The sequence below is a fragment of the Pseudonaja textilis genome, chromosome 9 (genome assembly GCF_049901715.1).
Source record: "Pseudonaja textilis isolate UNSWEBS1 chromosome 9, rPseTex1.2, whole genome shotgun sequence".
In the NCBI taxonomy this organism is placed as follows: domain Eukaryota; kingdom Metazoa; phylum Chordata; class Lepidosauria; order Squamata; family Elapidae; genus Pseudonaja; species Pseudonaja textilis.
In genome coordinates, this window is record NC_141998.1 from 24,021,191 (window position 1) to 24,044,405 (window position 23,215).

Here is a 23,215-nt window from a genome sequence, read left to right on the forward strand (position 1 = left end):
TCGTCAGGACTATTAATATTCTAGTATATAATTCAGTCATATGTTCAGTCAAACAACTATAAAATAATTGATTTACTCCTAAATTCAACGTAATAGATTTTAACAAATATATGCAGTATTCTAAGCTATTTAAAGCATCTATAAGAAAAGTATTTAAGAATCTATTGCACACAAAAACAATTGAGTAACTCATTTCACTCTACACAAAACTCTCAACTAAAAATTGGCTATAAACTGTATAGCATTATAATGCAATTAAGCAGCTTTGTTTCAAAGCTTTAAACATTTTATTAATAAAACTAGTATTAGCATTTATAGCATTTTTCAATTCTGTTACTAAAATTTAGAGCAAATTTGTTTCTAGGTTTAGAGATAAACACTCAATAAATTACTGCGAATTCCATACTTATTCTTTCTTTGCCTTCATCTTTCTACATGAACATCTAGATTCCAAGCGAGGCTGCATATGTCAAGAGGACAAATTTTACAAAGGACTTCTGGGATAGATTCTCAGAACCTTATCGGCACAAGCCAGAGTCCCCAATCCCATTTTTCCCCCTCTCCCTTCACCCATCCTGAAGGGGAGAGAGGAGCAATTAAGAGTAATGATAGCAAAACAGACAGAGAAACCCACAAATAATCTGATATATTGCTGTTATGCACTGCCACTCCTTAGAGACTGGAACCGTAGAATGTTAGTCTTTCCTTTCCAACGTGAAATGTTATCACTTAGTATGCATAAAAGATCAAGATCACAAATTAATTTAGAGAAATGTCCTGCCTTTATCAAAATCCTGCTCTCTTCTGTATAATTCAATAAAAGCTAACACTAACTTTAATATAGCATCAAAGAGGCAAAACATATATACAAGGGTAAAAAATTTACTCATATGAATGTTTCACAGAACATGATTATATGCTGAATACATGGTTTAATATCAAAATTACCATGGAGGTAAAATTCTATTTCCAACATGATACCACACTAAGAATTATTTAGGCAGCATCTAAGATTATAGGTAGTTCCATGCAGCATGTTTTTATGTAGCAACAAGGATGAACCATATTTTCTTCTTTTCAACAACTGTTATATCAGGCATGTTTTGAACAAGAGACTTGTCTTATTTTAAACCTGTACTACACCTAGGTGAACATCCCACTCTATTAGAAAGAGGATTTGTTTTATTGAAGGGAAGCTCTACAAAATAAACTCTATAGCACTGAAATTACATGATGATGATTTTCACAAAAAGTAAAAAAGATTTTTCACACTGCATTAAGTTAAAAATTGCAACTGCTATTGTATTGCTTTTAACTATGAACTAAAGAAACAGAAGATAGTCAGGACTATCAAAACAGGAAATCAGAGAGGCAGCCAACTGACAATCCTCACAAATTACCTTGAGATGACCACATCAGATGATACTGTATGAATCATCAAAGGACATGTACAGTATTATTCAGGGAGGACTAACACTGGAGACATTATTGTAGGATGTCTGAAAGAGGTTCAAAACTGGCACAATGTATTCCACTAACCTTTCAGCCCATTTCAAACATTAGGTCTTAGCAAATTATAAAAACAATATGCTTTTCAAACATATGCTACACTATCATACATGGGATGCCATAGCAAATGTAACGTTCGGTTTCTCTGAAACCAACCCTTAAGTAATGGATTAATGTCTATATTAGAAAAAATATTATACACAGCTGAAGTTTTTGTTTTGTTTTCAAAATTTGAGCCAGTCTTGACTCTTGAACATATAAGTAGCACTCAGTTAATGACTGCAGTTGGGCCTGTAATTCTGGTCAAGATGTTATGGTTAAATATTTTCACCATATCATTTTACCTGATTTTAGAACCATTTTTGCAACAATCAGAGAGTCGCAATGGTCATTAGGGAAATCACATGGCTGATAAGTGAACTACGTCCATTTCCCCTAATGAGTGGTTTTGGCCACAGGATGCTGCAATTAGTCACAAATGTGAGCTGGTTGTCAAGGACACAGAAAGCAATCATGTGACTGTGGGAGGAGGGCAGTTGTAACGTCAAGGATGGGTTGCAATTGTTTTTTGATTTTTTTAAAGACTGTTGCAACTTCAAATAGTAGTTAAGTGACTGGTCATTAAGCAAGGACTACTTGTACTGTTATCTTGGTGGTTCTCAACTGAAGTATAAATACAGTGAAAGTGTAAGGGTTTAGTTACTAAAGTTTCAGCTATAAGTCTAGCCATTCAGTCCTCGTTCAGGCAAGCTCTTTAGCACTGTTCCATGACACTAGTCCTTGGATTTTTCCAAAAGCTGATGTCAGGATATTTCACAGAGAAAGAACTGCATTTACAAAATCAGCAGGAAAGGAGGGCTTCCCCAGCAGCTATACTCAATGTAGCCATTGTGCTGCACTGTAAGTGGGAGCCAGAGTGTTGTCAAAGGCTTAACTTGCTGCCGAACTTATGCTTGCTTAGGAAAAAGGATTTTTAAATACAACAAAAAATGCTAAACATTTCTCCTACCAAATACTATTCTTCCCAAAGATATTCCTTTTTATCATTGATAACTCACTCTACAAACAGGGTAACAAACTACCGGTACTTTAGTCATAATGAACCTACCAAACAGAACTGCCTTCCATTTTCTTAGTTATTTTTAGTTATTTGCAAGTAATAGTTTGTAAGCATTGAAGTGTTTCATTTTATAGATTTCTGGACAGTAAGATGAGGCTACATTGGGCAAAACCTGAAATTCTGAACCAATACAATAAAGTTAAGTTGAGAAAAATCCCTCTTCTATTAATAGAGAATATAAGTTGATAAACTGAGTCTATAAATTATGTTATTTTTATCTATAAAATTTGTATAGTTGCCCATCTCATTGAAGACTATTATGGGTGGCACAAACAACTACTCTGGGGGAGCAAACAACATTTTAATAATAACTTTAAACAAATCAAATAATTTTACAAGTTTGGCTCCATAATTATGAGTTACAGAAACTGGAAGACAAAGTAAAGAATATATCAATTGCATGTAATACTTTGAAACTCAAGTATGCTTAATGTAAGATCTACCTAGAATCTTTTGTTTCAAAACAACAAAACTATATATACTTTCATGCAGAGATAATCTAAATAATCAAGAGAAGGCTTTATAACTCAATAAGAGAAAACCTACGTCTGATGCAGGAGAGTCAACATTTTGAGCATCTTTGAAGTATCTAAAAATAGGCAACACTGAGCTAGGTGGATCAAGAGTTGGTTTTCATATAAAGCACCTGTTTATTTTACCTACCACAGTCATAACTATAGTAAGCCCAATAAGCTTACAGCAATTTTAATTGTTATATCTATTAGCTGCATTTCACATGTTTTGCATCATTAAACAGCTATTAAGATCTTCTACTTCAAATCTGTGCAAGGACCATTTAAGATAATGTTAGACTGTACTTGAAGGAGTTGAACAATTACATTGTCCACATACTACCAGGTCCAATATTTCTAAGCTAAGGTGAGTGAGGTGCTGCCACCTGCTGAGACATGCATTAACTGTGATAATTGCAAATGGATGCAGATACTTCCCATGCTGTCACAAAGCACCACAGAGCCTTGTATCAACAATATTATGACCCATATTGACAATAGAATCTTTCAAATTAGTTGTTCTAATTCTAGACCAGTATTATTAAATATACAAACTGACAACCTAATAAAATATACAAACTGACAACGTAATTCGCAGACTGATTTTTTTTTTAAAGCAACGATAATGTAACCCAGCCAGTGATCCTATTTCAAAGTGGCTTATTGCAAAACTGCACTGGTCCAATTTTGAAATTGTCAATTTAAAATAGATTACAGACTATGTAATATTTCTTTTCCAAAAAGCCCATTGGTTCATTCCTATTAAATTAGCCACTTTGATTACTAAATGCAGTTTCCTCTTACAATGTTGTTAAAGATAAATAAGATATTATAATCATTTACTAACACTGAACAATAACTACCATAGAGACATTAACCAGCCTTGCACATGGATAAATCACAAAAGCTGGCAAGTGAGTTGGATAATGGTTTGCATTCAGCTCAGAATCCCTGATCAAGAGAACAGTATTGCTGCCTGCTTCCTCCATGCAAGACATCTTTCTTGGCTGTCAAAAGCTTTGTTCTCAAACAGAGGCTCACGAAAGCAAAATATGCTTTCACAAATTAGAAACCATCTCTCAGAAAAGCATGTGCACAATGATAACCTAGCTGCACAGAACACATATACTAACTACTGTTATATACATTGCTTGCCATATATTCTCAAGATAAGCTATTTCCCAGCTATTTTTAAACTGCGACTGATACAAGGAAACAAAGACTTGGAGATTACCTGGGTTTTTAAAAAAAATATCCAGGAAAAGTCATTCCACTCAAAAGCCAAATTTGTTAAAAAACAAAACAAAAACCTGCTATCTATCTGGTTTTGATGGTTTCTTTAAAGAGATGCTTTAAAATCACTGAAAGCTTTTAAACAGTTGGGAGACAGGAAAAGGAGGCGGAGTTTCATCAGTTTTCCCTCCCAGCATTTACTGTACTGTGGTGTTAGCAGAGCAGCAAAACGGATTATAGTAGTTATATATATTGCTCTTCTGAAAATATTCTTACAAGAAAGAATTAGTATGCTTTATATCTGGGCATTAATTTATCCTGAATGGTCAGCTAAATTAAAAACCAAAATAAAGAAGCTTCAGTACAAAGCAAAAGGTAAACATGAAAATACAACATTAAATGGTATGAAACAACTTATCTCAAATTGTCTCCAGAGTACTGAAGTACAACAGCCATCACCCCCAAAATGCAGAAACAGAAGGCACTAGAACAAGGAATACTGAATCAGAGTTTTTTGCTTTATAGTATTTTTATGTGTTCTTTTTTTAAAGAAAAATCAGACATTCTGCTATCTTAATTTTTAGATAAAATGGAATTGATCTATTATCCACGATTATGCAGTGGTTGTAATAGCTTCAGATCTGGCTACTTCTCCATTTTCTAGTATAAGATGGATGTACTGCCATTTCATCAAAACTGAAAGTACTACTTTCACAAATATTTTAACACATTTCACATTAGAGGTTTTATCCCTCACAATCTTAGTTTTTAATTTTCTTGATCCATGAACAGAGAACAAAATGATGTATAGGAAAGAGAATCTATTATTATGTCTCCAGCAACTCGTTATTATAAAAATGTCTTTCACACTTCTTTCATCACTAAAGGCTTTCTTCTATTTTAAAAGGGTTCCTTATTATCTTGCTATATGGCTCATTTACTAAGATGACAATTAATGCTGTAGCTCACCTCCCAATGCTATACTATTTTCCACTATGTTTCTTTTCACTATCTCTGCTTTACCTGGTTATAACTCAAATTCTACTCAACTAGATTTTTGCCAGGCTCCCAGTGCTGCTTTTTTCTCAATTTCTCTCATTTAACGCTGTTGAATATTTTTACATGGCTTCCCAGTCGAGAACATTTTGTTTGTCTACTGCTGCTTTCCCCCTGTCTGCCAGGTCTTTCAGAAATTAACGTCTGCCAACTATAAACCACATTAGGAACAATATTCAGGAATCTGGGCCTTCCTCTCACAAGAGGGAATGAATAAAGGTTAAGAGATCAGTTCAAAGAGGAGTTAGCATCTTAACCAACATGGGGAAGATAGAGAGCAGTGGAAGGACATGTTTTCTTTTTCTGCCCCAATAAACCTAATTAGGATTGTGAGCAATGCTGGCAGGAGAGAAATTTCTTCACGCTACACTGTCTGTTTGTGTTTGATTAATGTAAATCTTCTCAAGACTCTAGCCATGCCCTAGGCAATATGATGGCTATAGTTCTGTTAACCAGCATCTATGCAACTGAAGAAAGAAAGATTTTCGTTTATATTTCAGTTCACTGGAAAATACGTCAGTATGTGTCAGCGTGTTGTTCAGCACTTCATTTCTGAATGTTTCAGTGCATGGAATGACACAGATATTGTGATGAGGAAGAAAAACATGAACCAATTCTGGAAGATCTGTTCCTCATTCTTTACATTTCTCTTATGTATTAAGTAATCCAATCACCTCAGGTCCCTCTCTGTAAACAAATATGGTGTTACTTAACTTCTGTTGAACCTGACATTACACGTCAGGCCAATATTTGTTTCGCGCCTTTTAAATTGAGATATTTAAATGGGAATAAGCAGCACAAAATTTTTTAGAGGAGCTAAGGTAGCTTACAACTACTGTCTTTCCAGATTAAATTATTATTTAAAATATACTAACAATACATCTAACATGCAACATAATGTATAAAACAATGGCCATATAAACAACAATTAAAATACCACAGCATTGAAATCTCTTGTAAATTTTAAGTTATGGTTAATGCCTGATTTGGGCTAACCAATGCTATTGCTTTTTAATATTGATTTTGCTATAAAGCAAATAATGCTTTTAAAATATTCTGCAGCTCTAAAAACAAAGCTTAGCAGAAATCTGAACACAGCTGAATTACTCCATTTACCAGCCATGCCACCTATCAAGCAATTATTAAGGAGAAAGTTCTAAATTTGCAGAAATGAATTCTACCTCAGCAAAGAGGCAGTCATATACATTAGATTGATAAACTAATCTTCAATTTACATGAGTTTATGAACATGATAAATAACAACAGATCTTAAGAAAGTTGAAAATGTGTTCTTTGATACAAGGCAAATTCATGAATAATTTTAGTTTTATTGCCATTATTTTTACATTTTTCATTTAATTTTGCCTGCCTGTTTAAGCTAAATAAGAATTGCGTTATTCCTAGTTCAACAGCTTGTATCTCCATCAATAAAGAATATTTTGAAATAAATTATATCAATTAGTTTCAGATTGAAGAAACTGTACTCTTAAATTTTATAAATCAATCATACCTTTGTGAGCAGCCAGTTTATGTATAGTACATTTTATAATGCCTCAAAGTAACTTTACATCACTAAAGTGTGCTAAAATCAATACTGCATGTATTTCAAGTTTTCTCAAAATGGCTTCCCTTCCCAAACTCTCTCCATTCATTTTGCTCCATTGCTTCAGACATTTAGAAAATGGGCGTTGGTATGTTTACCCAAGACTCAGCTCGATGACATCAGAGAGAGGAGTCTTATCTCATTCCTGGACTCTCATTGCAGTGTGGAGAATGCATGTGTCTATCAACAAGAAATCCAGTATTACCTTGCTTTTATATTAAAGGGATTTTTAAGTGTTACTCATACAATTAATATCAGTTTGTTTATTGATTTAAGTTTTGTTTTTAAAAAAATATTCAGGCCGAGCTTGAAGAGCACTATGGAGGTATAGATGGATACACAGGTTTCTAGGCATACTAAGTTTTTAAGTCCTACTTTATTCTTCTCTGTTTCAGATTAATAGAGACATTATACTTTGCAAGAACTCACCAGAGCTTTCTGACATAACAACAAAGCAGCTGTAAATATTTATATGGAATTAATAGACCTTTACCCCAAATTAAAAGTCAGGCATGGGAAATGCACAGATTCTCAGAGCTGTGCACAGCAGATATGGACAAATCTCCAAGGAACAGAAGCCTCATCACTTGAAGGGCAATGAATAAATACAGCGTTACTAAATAGCCTTAGGGTTCTCTTTTGTAAGATTTATTATCAGTGATACCATATAAATACCCTGAGAATACCAAACAGCTTACAGAAATTCAATTTCTTAATGAGAAATACAAAATAATACCTTGATGTTGACAATAAAGTTTATGGCTAAAAGTTTAAATGCTAACATTCAATACAATTTATCACCAGATTAGAAGGTGAAAATATTCAGCCAGAAAGTTATGGGGGAGGGGTTGGTCACGGACATATTGCAGACGTGCAAAAAAACCAATTTCTATGTGAAAAAGTATATATCTATTAAAAAAAAAAACCTGTCTGGGAGGTACAAATAACTACCTTTTTTTCAAAGTTGTATTGTTACCAGAGAATAATTCTGCAATAGTGCCTCATTAATTCTGGTAAGTGGAATTCTTTTTCCACATAATGGTTAAAACAAATATTGTGGGAAATAAAAACATAAGATCTAAACACTCTTAATTATATAATTTCTTAAACAAAGGACATTCAGGTGTTCTCTAACATTAAATAAACAGAAGTCAGTTGGTCACTTGATAATTAAGCATATTAATCTTGATGTACTTCTTTATACAGTAATTATGTGATAAGAATGTAAATGATATATTATAAAATAATATATGAACTTCTTGTTTACAAGGTTTTTTTCTGTTCAAAATTTACAAAACTATTTTAAGGAGAGGATACAAATGATTTTGAATCAGTATATACATTATGGATTTCTAATTTTTTTCTCAATTTCTCAGAGGTTTCTAAAGTTAAATACTCTGCTGCTCGTTAGCTGGTCTACAGCTTATTGCAAATATGCTGACATATAAACAAATTCATACATAGTAATCAAATTGAACTTTATGTCTATACAGCAAAAGAAAAAAAAAGAACAGTAATGGAATGTTTGAGTAGGAAGGTTGCGGTTTAAGTTAACTCTAGTGACGGAATACTTTTAAAACATCTCTAAGCCCAGCAGTAATAGTTGTTATGTGTTTATTCCAACAATTTGCTCTTTAATAAATAACATTTTATTTCATAGTATGGAAAAGCTAATATACACTTTTCTAGTCTTGGCCTTTTCGGGTAATTTTCATCTTAATATTAATAAAATTTTCAGAGTACTTATGCAACGCTGCTTACGCCATCTCTTCTCCCTTGCAACTAGTAGACATAGACAAGCTCCAGAAACAGAAAAAGCTAATTTATACCATTGTTTTTCCATTGCTGCGACTGCAGTAGAAAGGCAGGATCCAATATTTCTTAGGAAATATACTGAAACCTTCCTGACATTATATCAATATACTTTTTAAAGGCAAAATCTCATTGCCCAGTGCTCTATTTATCTTGTAAGTCAATTACTTATATCCTACTACAAGGATATTCAAATCAAAAAGAGTAAAATTAAAAATAATAGTACCTCAAACATATATTTTATTTTATTTTCTTACTGCACTACACTCACCTTGCAAAATGATCATACATAGTTATTTTAAAACATGTCCAGATATACAAGTGTATATGTGCATATACTAATAATCTTAATTCCAACCATTTTTATCAGCAGTTGGCATATCAATATTAATGGACACTATCCTATATCTTTTAAATATGGAGTGCAACATCAATCAGACACACTTCAGAACATTAGTAAAAACTATTCACATTAGGAAGTTTTTAGTGTCAAGGAAATATTTTGGCAATATGAACAAATGGGCAAACCTCCGATTTTTAGCAAAGATATAGTTTTTAAAATACATTGTACGAGCATTCAAATCAGTTGTTCTTTCAAAGGAGAGAAACAAGATACCTAAAAATAGTTTATTTGTTGTAACACTGTCAAAGCTTTCTATTCATCCATGAATTGGGAATCCATGGGTGCTTTAGCCTGTCATGCCTCATGCACATATCAGTGTGACAGAAGATAAAATGGAAAGGTACACATACCTCTGGGGAAACAAAACCATTATACATTTTACTACTAGCATTTCTATGCTGCTTTATTTAACCTCATCTTTTAATCAACAATCCGTTGAATAATTGTACAAGCATTCCAGGGTCATAAACCTACGCACACAGAAAGAACCTTTGGCCTAAGGTGCAGCTGTGGTCAATAAGGCAGGTACATCTGGCCAACAGAGGGCAGGGAAGATAGAGGCTTACATCTCCATTTGTCCACTACAAAGGAGCAAAACACATAGGAAGAATACAGGGGAATGTACATCAAATACTTGATGTAGTTGATGATCACCTATGTTTCAAATGAGAATTTTGATTTGATTTGTCTGAGGATCTGTTTGTTTTCTTGGCTGTCCACAGTATTCTCAGGTGTTTTCTACAACACCAAATTTCAAGAGCATTAATACTTTTCTATCCTATATTGACATTATTATTATGATCTATATTGCTATAGTTGTACAATTATATTATTATAGTATTTATTATAGGTATTGAAAACTCTGTGGGGTCCAGTTGGATTGACACAGTGCATTAGCTACATATATAAAAATAATACTTAAAAAGATATCAGCTGCTCCTTCTACTTAATACCTGCCAACAATTGGCAAACCCCAGTAATGAATAATAATACAGAGAGTTCAGACAACTTTAAAATTCTCACACTACATGGGAGATCTCCAAGTTGTGATAGCTGGGAGTACTGCTATCTTTTGCCATTTCCCATCTCCCAAATGAAAGCACTTCAAATAAGCTAAAAAAGTTATATTCTAAAAATAGAAAATTGGCATAAACTGAAATGCTGACAAGTATTTGATGTATATTCCCCTCCAAAGAAAATCAGCTTTTTAGGACACTAACATAGGTAAAGAGTGGACAAAACAGTTTAAACAAGAGTAGACTAATGACTTTGTGAACTTGGTTTTATAAAACCCAGCTCTAAATAATCACTTCCGCTTCTGAAACCACAATAGCTTGCACAAAACTAACCACAACTTTCTTTGTTTGCATTTTTTTTCATCAAATTATAGAAGCATACTACTAGTTTTGAGAGTTGCATATTCTTTTAAAGTACTTCAGTTTTTGGTCAAATAAGTGCGGAATGACAATGAATTTGCTCAAATAAGTCAGTCACATCTTTGTAGTCCTCATTTTGCTAAGCAGCGAATTAAATTATTCCAAATATACTGCCCTTGCAAAGCCACACCTCATTCATGTGGATACAAGCACACAACTAAGTAGTTTTCCCTTTGGCAATCTACACATGTCGCTTCTTTATCCACACTGAGAGGCCCATATTGTTAACTCACATCTTGTGTTTCATGCCACATCGCCCAATGAGATCATAATAAAGACAGCGTAATTTTGTGAGTTGTTTAAACAAGCAGAGGTTTAAAGTGCATATCCCAAAATCAGCACATCCTGTTGCAAGCCTAAAAATAAAAATAAAAACCTTATACAGGTAGTCCTCAACTTCAGTGACCGTTCAAAATTATAGCACCACTGAAAAGTGACTTATGACCATTATTCACACTTAGGACCACTGCAGCATTCCCATGGTCACATGATCTACATTCAGATGCTTGGCGACTGGTTCATATTTATGACAGTTTCAGTGTCCCAGGGACATGCAATCCTCTTTTGCAATGTCCTGACAAACAAAGCCAATGGGGAAGCCAGATACACTTAATCATGTTACTAATGTAACAGCTGCAGTTATTCACTTAACAACTGTGACAAGGAAGCTCATAAAATGGAGCAAAATTCACTTTTAACTGTTTCACTTAGCAACAGAAATTTTGGCTCAATTGTGGTCATAAGTCAAGGACTGCCTATAAATTCAAATGTCAGTAGGACCACGGCCATTTTGCAAGGGAGTGGGAGGAATGAGCTTTAAGAGATAAACTGGATACCACACACATATGCAAATCATAATCTGTGTATTTAACTTTCCAAACCCCCCAAATGTAGAAAGAACCCCCCCCACATATGCTAAGGGGCCCGAGTCCCCCCAAAAATTGTTGACATACTATATACGGTTCTCAACTCATTTTCTGTCCCCCTGAAACTACTGGATAGAAACTTACATGTGAAGGGGAAGCACGTGTGAAGGGATCAGTTCAAACAACACAATGGGAAATATAAAATCATCTGCCTATAAATGGAGGATATTTATTCTTGTAATAGAAATGAATACATTAAAAAAAAAATTGTTTTCAGAAATTAGGACACCAAGACTATTTTATTTTTATTACGAATCCATAGGGACATTATAGGCTACTAATGCCACATAAAGATCAATAGTTTGGCCAAAATCTTAAAATGTCTGCAAGAACATACTCTTATAAGCTCTTATCTTTTCTTTACAGGATGCCAAGTTCTTGTAAGATATTTCCAAAGGATTAAAAAAAAATCCAAACAAAAAAGCAACCCTAAGATCAGACAGTCCACTTCCTTTTCCTGTTTTCTTTTCTTTTTTATAACTCTGTTCACAATACACATTATGAAAATCCCACTTATTTTCCCTTAGTAATTTTAAACAGTGTCAGGTTTTGTGGGTTTTTTGGCTGAAATTGTCCTATATAAAGCTTCTATTTTCCTTGATTTGCTCTGGATTTGCTCCTCCTTCTGCCACTTTAGTTAGAGAGTGTGCATTCAAAACAAAGTAATGAATGTACATATATACATACTAATTAGGCTACCCCCTTAGGGTAAGTAAATATGAATAACAAGCTAAAGAAATTAAAGGCACGGGGTTTTTCAAACAAAAGAATTGTTAAATCTAAGGTTAAATTATAACCTTTCCATATCCTTTTCTAATCTTGAAAACCATTCTCGATCAATCCATACACGTTTTCATACATTGTATTTCATCCTTTAAACAGTGAATGGGCAACTTCCTATCTTTTTATTTAACCTCTGGCTGCTTCTCATAAACAAACATGTATTGTTTATTTATGCAACATCCTCTACATATGATTTTATGGGGGGGGGGGGAGAAGTGCTGGGTTAGGAGAAAAAAATTAACATAATCCCCCCTTTAAATTCATCTGAACAATACTGAGGCTGTTAATATGTAGGATGGGTGTGCTATGTACTTTACTATTAACATTTTTTCACATTTAAAAAAAACCCAGATATGTTCATCACTTATCAGAAGATATGTTGTTTTATAGTATTGTTAACAAAATATACTAAGCAAACAGCATCAGAAGAATCATAGTTTATAAAAGTGTAGTAAAGTTTTGTAAAAATTTAAAACTAATACCTTGAGGTTATGAACAGCAAAAGTCCCGGCATTCAAAAACATGTTGTAGAATAGCCTCAGTATCTCTGAAGAGTTTTACTTAATCTAATACCTTGAAATATGTTGGAATTATAACTCCTGGAATTCTCAGCTGAGGTGGGGAAAATATATCAGGGAAGTTTCTGTTTGAGCAACAGTACAAATAAATCTAAGATTGTATTCAAATACAGTAATAGAAAGAGGCTATCGTTGGAAAGGACAAGTTCAGAAGTTTTGGTTCACATTTATGTGAGAAGAGTGTATGTCCTTGGGATTATTTTTAACATTAATAGGAAATTAACCCTGTTTAATCTTCACCAAAAGCCATGTTTTCATCCACACTGAAATTCAACAACCTTTTTGCTAAAATGCGCAATGTGATCTTGCAATTCTGAGTTGCAGGAACAGAGCACCACATGACAAAATGTGCCATGGGGGGGTTGAGGGTGGAGGAAAATTCCCTTAATTTCATTATGCAATCCTTGAACAAGAATCAATTCTACATCGTATAACAATACTTTATAGATAAAACTCCCTTGCTAGCATATTTAAAGTTATTTAAGAGTGGACACACGTAAAGGTGCTTTTTCAACTGGACAGCCATTTATCCGGGATGGAATCAGCATTCCTTTCCTGGGTTGAATTAGATGACCTCTGAGATCCCTTCCAACCCTATAACCCTAACTTTTAAATAAAGAAATGGTTATGACTAATTTATTTTTTATTCAAACATTAAATCTTCAGCAAGTTGTTAACATCAACACAAACTTAATCATTTCCAATTTTCCTATATCTACAAAGCTATTAGTTGTAAACTAGAGGGATTCGGGATAATACCAATAGGTATATCTGAATAACTACGGATTTTAATACAACTCTGAAAAAAATCATGCAGCAGCTCTCACATGCAGATTTTGCTACAAAAATCTGTCCCTCTGGTATTTGGCAGCCAATCTGAAATATGAAGATTGAATAAGTTTTCTTCATATGGTGGTATATCCGAAAAGGATGTTCTGAATGGAATGAAAGTAACTCAGTATATCATTTCTCTGAATCTTTTAGTTCTCTGTAGATATTAACAATTTATGTCATAAGTTCAATACAACCAAACAATTACATATATTTGGCCAGCAAGTATCATGTCTCCACCCAAGTAATTATCTCAGCTTTCTTCAAAACCAGAAAAGCAAGATCTAGCATCAGCTACTGACAGAAGCCTAGACGTAACATAACCAACTACAGTAGTTGTAACCATCAGAAAACTTTAAACATTTACTAAGAAAGGAAGAAAAAGGAAAAGGAAGAACTAAGCAAAGATCGAGGTTGTGCTATATTCATGGTGTTTGTTGCACATCACATATGGTGTTCCTGAAACTTTGCTAAAGAAAAGAGAAGTATTCATTAGATAAGAACAAACTTTTCTGTAGTATCTGATGCTCCACTAAAACAAAGTAACTAGATATTCATTTAAAGTTTTGTACGGAAAAAGCTATATTGAAGTCTTTAGATTTCTTCTTGCCAATTGGTTTCCAAACCAGCTCGATGCTTCCCTAAATATTAAAAAGTAGCTTTTAGGCAACATAAATTATTACACACTTCAAGTGTCCCTTTCCCATGGAAGCCAAAGCAGGGCTCTAATTGCCTTGCCTAATAGATGTGTCCCTTTTCAGGTCACTCATTTATAGCTTCATCTTCCTCTCAAGATTGTTGCGATAGGAAGCTACCTACACACTATGATCTATCTGATCAAAAAATAGATTGTACTAATTGTTTCATAACATGGTAGTAATATTTTAATATGAACTTTGTGATATTTACCTGATAAATGGAATTTAAGTAACTAAAATGCATTTTGACTTATGATATGATTTATACTATGGTCTTCAATGGGTTTCTCTGATGAATCAAGGAGACTGTGGATTAATCTGGATTAAATACACTTATATCCCACTGTTCATATAAAGAGCAGTTAACAATAATTTACTTGCCTGAACACTACAGATGATCAAGATGAAGTATGCTAGTCCAGATTTTGTGAAAATACAAAAACAAACTGAATTTCTTGAACTGATTCCTGACTGTGCAGCTGAGTATCAGAAATGATATATGGTGTAATATGGACATACACTCGTAAGACAATAGAACTTAATCAAGTTAATTAATAACAATTGCACTATAATTCTATACATGTCTTTTATGAAAAAAGTCCCTAGAACTCAGCGGAGCTCATTCAGAATAGGAAGGATGCCTGCAACCTCAATCAATTTCAGCATCTAGGGGGAAGGGGGCAAAAAAGCAACAATTAAAAAATCCTCTGGAAGTCATTATATAAATCCTTGTCCATTCAAGTAGATTTCACAGAAAATACCCAATAGAATGGTTAGCGGTTTTTTTTTTTAAAAGTACCCATATAAATTTACTCCAGGATTAGTCTTTATTTCTATAAAATAAAAAGCATAAAACATGCCATGTCTCTAAAAAGTTTAAAAAGAGCATAGTTTGGAAAATGCATGAAAAGAATGTCTAGTTCGCAAATTTAAAAAGCAGGCGCATTCAGTGTTTCTAGGCTGCAGCAATATAATATGCCAGAGTTCATATCTTAAGATTTTTCCAAATTCCATCCGAGCCCCAGCTTGCCCAGCAATGAAAATAAAAACTTGAATCTCACTCAGCTCAGCCATATATTCCCTATCACAAATGACACAAGACAGAAAATGTCCAAAGCTTGTCTGCAATCAGACTGGAACAGAAACACTCTTTTTATCCCATTACTTGGTTCTGAAGAATATTTTATTGTTATATTGTTAATACTAGCCGTGATCAACCCAGAAGTAATTAGCACTACATTCATATACACATCTACTCAAGCATAAGCTATACTGACTTCAGTAGGACTTATTACTACATAAATGTTTGAAGAACTGTTTTGTGTTATCACATATTATTTAATCTGAGAATAAAATATTTTAAAAGAAGCAACTCATTCGAGTGTTCTAAATGAATTGTATGAAATCATATAGATATTGAATGAAGCTAACAGCAGGAGACAAATTTCATACCCTTGAGAAATATCAAGGATGAAATTTATTAAGTGCAGCTCAAGAGGCAGTAAGATTATATATTTTAATGTCACTGAAATAGCAAATACCCTGCCTTAACATATAAATACTAAATTCACTTCATATTAATGACAGCAGTAATGTCCAAAATAGTCCTCTATTGCTATAAAGAACAATAAAATTAGAGGAATGATATGATTTTCAACTACATAAAAATTACAGGCATACTGAAAAATCCCAATGAACTGGATGGAAATGGATAAAGATAACTATTCCAGTTATCAGCAAAAATATGCCACAACCCATTTCTGAGCAGATCAAGCCTCATCTACATATGCCTAAACCATAGTGCAGCAAAAAAAAAAATTCAATTTACACTTCCTTTTTTACTCCTCTCAAGACACAGTTTAAAACAGATTTTCAGCAATCTACTGATACTGCAACTGCAAAGGCACTCTCATGCAACCCCACCAATCTGACTTCTGAAGTCAAAGGCACAAAGAAATTAATGATTTTAACACAAAGTCACTACTACAAAGTTATCTGGAACAGCTGCAAGTAGTTTAGGCAGATACAATCTTATCCAGTGCACATTGACTCAATCCATGACTGAAGAAATATCAAACTGCCAAAAGTAGCAATCGGGTAATTTTGTCATTGTATTACAGAGACCATTATATACACTTGATATTCCAATTAAGGCTTACAAAGGAGAGAGTAGTAAAATATTTACCTTAGAAAAAGAAGCTCCAATAGGATAAACAAGGACAATAGCAACAAAAGTTATCAGCTTCCTATATATTCACTGTTGCTATTGCATCTGAGTTGTTACCAGCATCACTAGTAATTTTAAAACTGACAGAATAAAAAGACTATAAAAGGAATCCGGAAAAATGTATACTTGCTTTAATTCAGTAATAGAGAATATATTTCACTATTACAATATACTTCCCACCTATTTTGATGTTAACTATTGTGTTGAAGTATAACATAAATAGTCGTGCAGATCTTCTGCTGAGCTACAGAAATACACATTTTTATGTTACAACCTTCAAAGTCTTTCTGAAGAATAATAATGCTTCAGCACACGTTCTCTACAGAATAAAAACATCTGTATTATTCTATACTATATTTTAGAAGATGAATCTAATTAGGAAAATCATCCAGAATCCCTAATTTTCACAATGAAATTATATTAAAAGGAACCAGATATCTATCCTCATTTCAACTAACACTTCCCATCCCCCAAATAGTTTCAGCATTTTAGAAATGTAAGAATGTACCACATTCATCTTACTTTGTAGTCAGCTTGGGAATCCCAAAAATGATCCCATGGATCATAAATAATCTATGTTCCTACTGACTCAACTCTTTTACAAAATGTATTCTTCAGCGCTGTTACACTGATTCCAAAACCAAGCATTTATTTCTTGTAACATCCAAGTACCTGAATGGCAAACTAAAATGTTATTGGCTATCTGCTAGGGAAAAAAAATGACATGCACCTTTTCTATTTATGATATTGCACCTCATCGTTGTCGTCATCATACAAGCTTGTGGATTTTGCACTTATATAATATTAGATGAAAAGTTCATGCTTTAAAATTATCACATGACCCTGATCACCATCCAATATACTAGGATTCCCCAGTTGTTGTTCAATTCCCATTAGTTCCAGTAAATATAACCAATAATGAAGAGTGAGAAATGCAGGCCAGACCAAAGTTGTTAACAAGGTTCCTTTTTCTACAGTGGAAGAGTATCTTATAGATTCCAAGACTACATCATTCCCAAGTCTCCAACTGCCGAGAGGAAACGGGGTGGGTAGAAATATAAATTGGTAAGGGAGGGGAAACAACATGGCCATAGGCCAACCATAACATTTCTCTTCTATTACACGAACAAACGTTTTAGTATTTAGTTCTGGAGAACCAAATAAGTCTGGCTGCTAAAATGACTCCAGAGGTAGAGATAAACAATCCACTAAAAAGTGCTCCATCAATGGAGGTTTTTAAGGAGAGACTGGACAGTCGCTTGTCTCAGATTGTATAGGTTCTCCTGCTTGAGCAGGGGGCTGGACTAGAAGACCTCCAAGGTCCTTCCAGCTCTATTCTATTCTATTCTATTCTATTCTATTCTATTCTATTCTGTGCCACTAAACCACTTGGGACATAGGTAGGCAACCTAACGTCACCCTGAATGACCTTTACTGCTAGTGATACAGTATCACCTAAGAGGCCAGGATCTTCTATATAGCCCAAATCTTCATTGCATTTATATCAGGTTTTCAGCTCAGAAACTGCCAGTCTGGTGGCCTAGAAAACTACTAGACCGACACATTTTGGAAAGGCAACCCCCGACCTCTTAATCAGCAAATCCAAAGCCAACTCCAGAAGCGCAGCCCAGCCTTATTCATGACCACCTTTGTGCTTTCCAGGTAAGCCACCAGGTTGAACTTTTTTTTTTTTTTCCTTTTTAACCCACATCCCAAGCAAGCAGCAGCAGCAGCAGCAGCAGCAGCAGATGGTGGTCCCCACTGACCTGTCCGTGATTGCGGACTGTGTGCCACTCATTGGAGCCCCCGGCAACAGGACGACTTTTTAGCCAATCTGCATCTTACGGGCAAATTTTTTACGCGACTGTCACTTCCCCACACTCCACACCCAAGTTCAGAATCCAGCCGTATTCCAACGGAGAGTAGAATTAAAAGCCACACAGGTTTGTTGTTCTTTTTTTTTCTTTCTTTCAATCTTCCAAAAGATCCACCTCCCAGGACGCTCGGGGAAAAGCCACCGGGATCTTCTGCCAGCAAGAAAGGAAGGCCGTCACAGCCATGATGCGCTCCCCTGACATCGCCTCGGTTCGCAAGGAAGACCCATCTCCGTCGAAGGACAGTTAATCGGCCGAGGAAGAGGATGATGATGATGATGAAGAAGAAGAAGGTGCCTCCGATTCAATTCCTCCTTCCCAGCCCTTCGTTCCCTCATCACAACCCCAGGATCTTCTCCAGACTTTTAGAGCATTCCAGGACAGCCAGGTAGAGTCCTCAATTTGGCAAGGAGTCCTCAACAGGCTGGGGGGCTGTTCCCCTTCCAGAAAAACCCCAGAGATAAACAGCAGAAAGGAACCGGGGGAGTGCAGGAGAGGGGTGGTTAATGTAGAGATTCAGGGTGGATCTTCTCCAGGCTTCTACAGCGTCCAAGACAGTCAGATAGGTCTAGGCGAGGAATCCTCAACAGGCTGGGGGCTGCTCCCCTTCCAGAAAGACCCCAAGGAAAACCAACAGAAAAAGAACTGGGGGGGGGGGCTTTGATTTTGATATTCAGGGCAGGGGACCAGGAAAGGGGAGGCCTTTCTAGCTTCTTCCCTCCAACTCTTTAAGAAAAAAAAAGGATTTCCTCCAGGATCTCTGCAAGGTCTGGGTGCTGAGAAGCCAAACCCCCCACCCCTAAAAAAAAAAGCCTTTATGGGGCAGGCTTTCAAACCTTTCCAAATGGAAAGCAGCCACCCCCAAACACCCACACACACCCCAAAGGAAAGAAAGCAGGCAGGCAGGCCTTTTCCTTAAGAGGGAGGGGGTGTCAAAAATGAGGTGGGGGCACAGCGGGGTCCCCTTTGGAGCTGCCCCTTCCAAGGGGAGCTCACACCATACCTTGAGGGAGATAAAAATACAAAATAAAAGACAAATTCCTACATAGGCGGGTGGGAAGGGGAGGGGGCTTGCAGAGCCCCTCCTCCACGAAGCCAGGCGCGCCCCCCCCCCGCGACAGTCCCGCGCCTGAGGGCCGGGTCGGAGCCCACCTTGGCCCCCGGCCCGCTTCCTAGGCCTCGGCGGGCTTCATCCCGCCCTCGGGGCTGCTGACAGGGCGGCTTGAGAGGCGCCCCCTCCGCCCCTCTCTCCACCGGCGGCCCTTTCCGGCCCGCTCGGCCGACTCGGCCCGTCCCGCCTGAGGAGATTTGGAAACGACGAGAGGCCGCCGACGAAGCCCAGCCCGGGAGAAGCGGCTCTCCGCTGCCTGGCGAGCCGCTGCTTTGCTTTCTCCGTCGTCGTCGTCGTCGTCGTCCGTCTTTTCTCCCGCCGCCGCCGCTCCTGAGGCGATCTTTTTTTTACCTCAGGCCAACGGTCCCCGCCGGCTTCCCTCAGCCAGGCCTCGGCTCCCCCTCGGCAACCTTCGGCCTTTTCCGGCACTCCCGGGACTCGTTTTCCTTCGCCTCGGCTCTCCCTTCCCTTTGCGACGTTGGCCGCCGCCGCCGCCGCCGCCGCTCTTCCCTCCCCCCTCCCTCCCTCCCCCCGCGCTCCAGCTTTTTTTTTTTTTTCCACCCGACCTCGCGAGATCCCTCCGCCGGGACTCCGCCTGACGTGGTTGTGTTTTGTATTCCCTCCTCCTCTCCCGTAGCCTTGTCGCTTCCGCCGCGGGATGGAAAAAAATAAAAAAATAAAAAAGGGATGCGAGGAAAAGGAGTCCCTCGAAGGATGGGAAGTTCTGGAAAGCAGGAGCCGCGTTGTTTAAGAATAAGGGGTGGGTGGGTGGGGGATGCAGGTTTTCCAAAGAAGAGACTTAAGGGCTGAAAGGGAGTTGGCCTGGAATGGCGTGCAAAGAGAGCTAAAGAGCCAAAGCCACAAAAGTGAAATTGGGACGGAGTTGCAAAGTTGCTTCCACTTCTGTGAACCAACCGAGCTCATCTCCTTCCTTTTCAAGAGAGATTTCAAAGTTAGGACACAAGGCAAGGACAATAACTGCTCACAATCTTCTGCAGCTAAGAGCAACCCCCCCCCCCCAAATGCAGACTTCCAACTCTGTGAACCATACAACTTCCCTTTGGGGAGGTCTGCAAACAGTCGAGGTGATGCTATTCGTTATTTTTCCCTTCCTATGGACTTCTTTCCACGGAGTGGGGAAAAAAAAGACCGACAGAGACAGAGAGAGAGACCAAATGTTTAATGCTTTAAGCCGAGTGTGCTTATGAGCCTGCTCGGTCACAAAACCGGTTCTTTATATACCAATATACATCGTGCACATACACGATATGCAAAGCATCAAGACGCGGAAAGCCGGGCTGGCAAAACAGATGAGTTGATGCCTCAGGAGAACCATCTTGCTCACAAAAACAAGACTTTTTAAAATGTCAAGAGTTTCCTCCCCTCCTTCGTGGTGTTTTTGGCTTGGCCGGTGTTTGAATAAGATCGGCGAAAATCTTGCAGTCTTTTAAGATAATTAAAACTTTAAAAAGCCAGGAGGAATAGAAGCAAAAAGGTTGGTTAACCCTGAAGCTCTTGTGGGATTTTTTTCCAGCATGGATTCCATCGTTTGGCTATGCAACCCAAAGATAAGAAGAACAGAACAGAACAGAGAGTTGAAAAGGACTTTGGAGGTCTTCTAGTCCAACCCTTGCTCAAGCAGGAAACCCTATACCATTTCAGACAAATGATATTTGATGTGAAACAAATCTTGCTCTCTCTCTCTCTCTCTCTCAGCAAGTGAGGTCATTCTACAGTATGTTGCTGTGTCATCTAGTTTGTGCCTAAGTCCAGTGATCATTACACAAAGTGGACACAAGGAGAATGACCTGCATTAGAGAAGACTTGTTTGTGGAGATCCTCCGTCCTCCAGGTGCTGGTTGTCCCAAAGGTGTTTTGTTTTTTTGTTTTTCAAGAGGCAACTGGACTTTCTGGTTTTTCTTTGAAGACGTTTCTCTTCTCATCCAAGAAGCTTCTTCGGCTCTGACTTTGATGGTGGGAAGAAGAAGATGGTGGGAAGAAGGAAGGAAGGAAGGTGGGTGGGTGGGTGGAGGAATGAAGAAGGAAGAAAGAAAAGGAAAAAAGAGAAGAAAAGAAGAAAGTCTATGGAAAGAAAAGGAAAAAAGAGAAGAAAAGAAGAAAGTCTATGGAAATTCTCAGTCAGCCAGGTCTCCCGGTTGTCCCAAAGGTGCTTTTTTTTCAAGAGGCAACTGAACTTTCTGTTTTTTCTTTGAAGATGTTTAGCTTCTCATCCAAGAAGCTTCTTCAGCTCTGACTGGATGGTGGGAAGAAGAAAATGGTGGGAAGAAGGAAGGAAGGAAGGAAGGAGAGTGGGTGGATGGAGGAAGAAAGGAAGAAGAGAAAAAAAGAAGAAGAAAGTCTATGGAGCATCTCCTTCCACCAGGTGCTGGTTGTCCCAAAGGTGCTTTTTTAAGAGCAACTGGACTTTCTGGTTTTTCTTTGAAGGTGTTTCACTTCTCATCCAAGAAGCTTCTGAGCTGAACTGAAGACGCTTCTTGGATGAGAAGCAAAATGTCTTCCGGGAAAAACTAAAGTCTACTTATTTTCTGAAGAAGCACCCTTGGGATAAGAGAAGACGAGCTACCTTCCCTCTTCAGGAGAAAGGAAGACATTTTCTCCGAGGGGACCCTCCGGGGGGGAATTCGCGAAGGAAGGCTCAAAAGCTCCTATCCCCACAAGACACCGTTCCTCAACCATGGCAACTTGAAGGCACCAAGGCTGAGAAACATTGCCATACAGGTAATCCTTGACTTCTACCACCACAAATGGTGCCAGGATGTCCATCACTAAGCAAGGGGCTTGTGACGTGAGTCGCACCCGATTTTACAAGCTGTTTTGTTGAGGGTCATTAAATGAGTCGTGCAGTTGTTAAGCAAACCGGGCTTCCCCCGTGGTCAGGAGCCAGTGGGAAGATCACAAATGACAATCGCACGATCCTGGGATGTTGGAAATACATGCGGCTGGCCAAGTGCCTGTATTTTGATCACGTGACCACAAAGATCCTGAAAAAAAGGTCATAAATGTGAACCCCGGTCGTAAGTCCCTTTTTTTTCAGTCCCTTTGCGACTTTGAACCGTCACTAAACGAATGGCTGTAAGTTGGGGATTACCTTGTGCTGCGGTGGCGGGGTGATTAGAGTGCAGTACTGCAGGCTTCTGCTGCTGACTGCCAGCTGTCTGCAGTTTGGTAGTTCGATCCTGACTGGCTCAAGGTTGACTCAGCCTTCTACCCCTCCGAGGTCGGTAAAATGAGGACCCAGATTGTCACCCCAGAGGCTGACTCTGTAAACCACTTAGGGCTGTAAAGCACTGTGAAGTAGTATGTAAGTCTAAGTGTTATTCCTTCCTTCCTTCCTTCCTTCCTTCCTTCCTTCCCAGTGGTTAGAATGCAGTGTTGCAGACTAACTCTGCCCACAGCAGCAGTTCGATCCTGACCAGTTCAAGGTTGACTCAGCCTTCCGTCCTTCCGAGGTGGGTAAAATGAGGGCCCAGAGTGTTGAGGGC

General features: G+C 37.5%; 1 protein-coding gene across 7 annotated transcripts in view; it reads right to left on the reverse strand.

The window, feature by feature from the left end:
* Nucleotides 1–19,569, reverse strand: part of ARHGEF12 (Rho guanine nucleotide exchange factor 12) — a 60,805-nt gene extending 41,236 nt beyond the window's left edge. For 2 of the 7 annotated variants that reach the window (XM_026709180.2, XM_087939158.1), the window contains exon 1: nt 18,494–19,569. In XM_026709180.2, the coding sequence (XP_026564965.2) occupies nt 18,494–18,525 (32 nt within the window). In that variant the 5' untranslated portion in view covers nt 18,526–19,569. Of the gene's footprint in view, nt 1–4,375; nt 4,392–18,493 lie in introns of those variants that run through there. The other 5 variants (XM_026709182.2, XM_087939159.1, XM_087939160.1 and 2 more) reach the window with 4 other exon arrangements.
* Between the last annotated feature and the right edge of the window lie 3,646 nt (nt 19,570–23,215).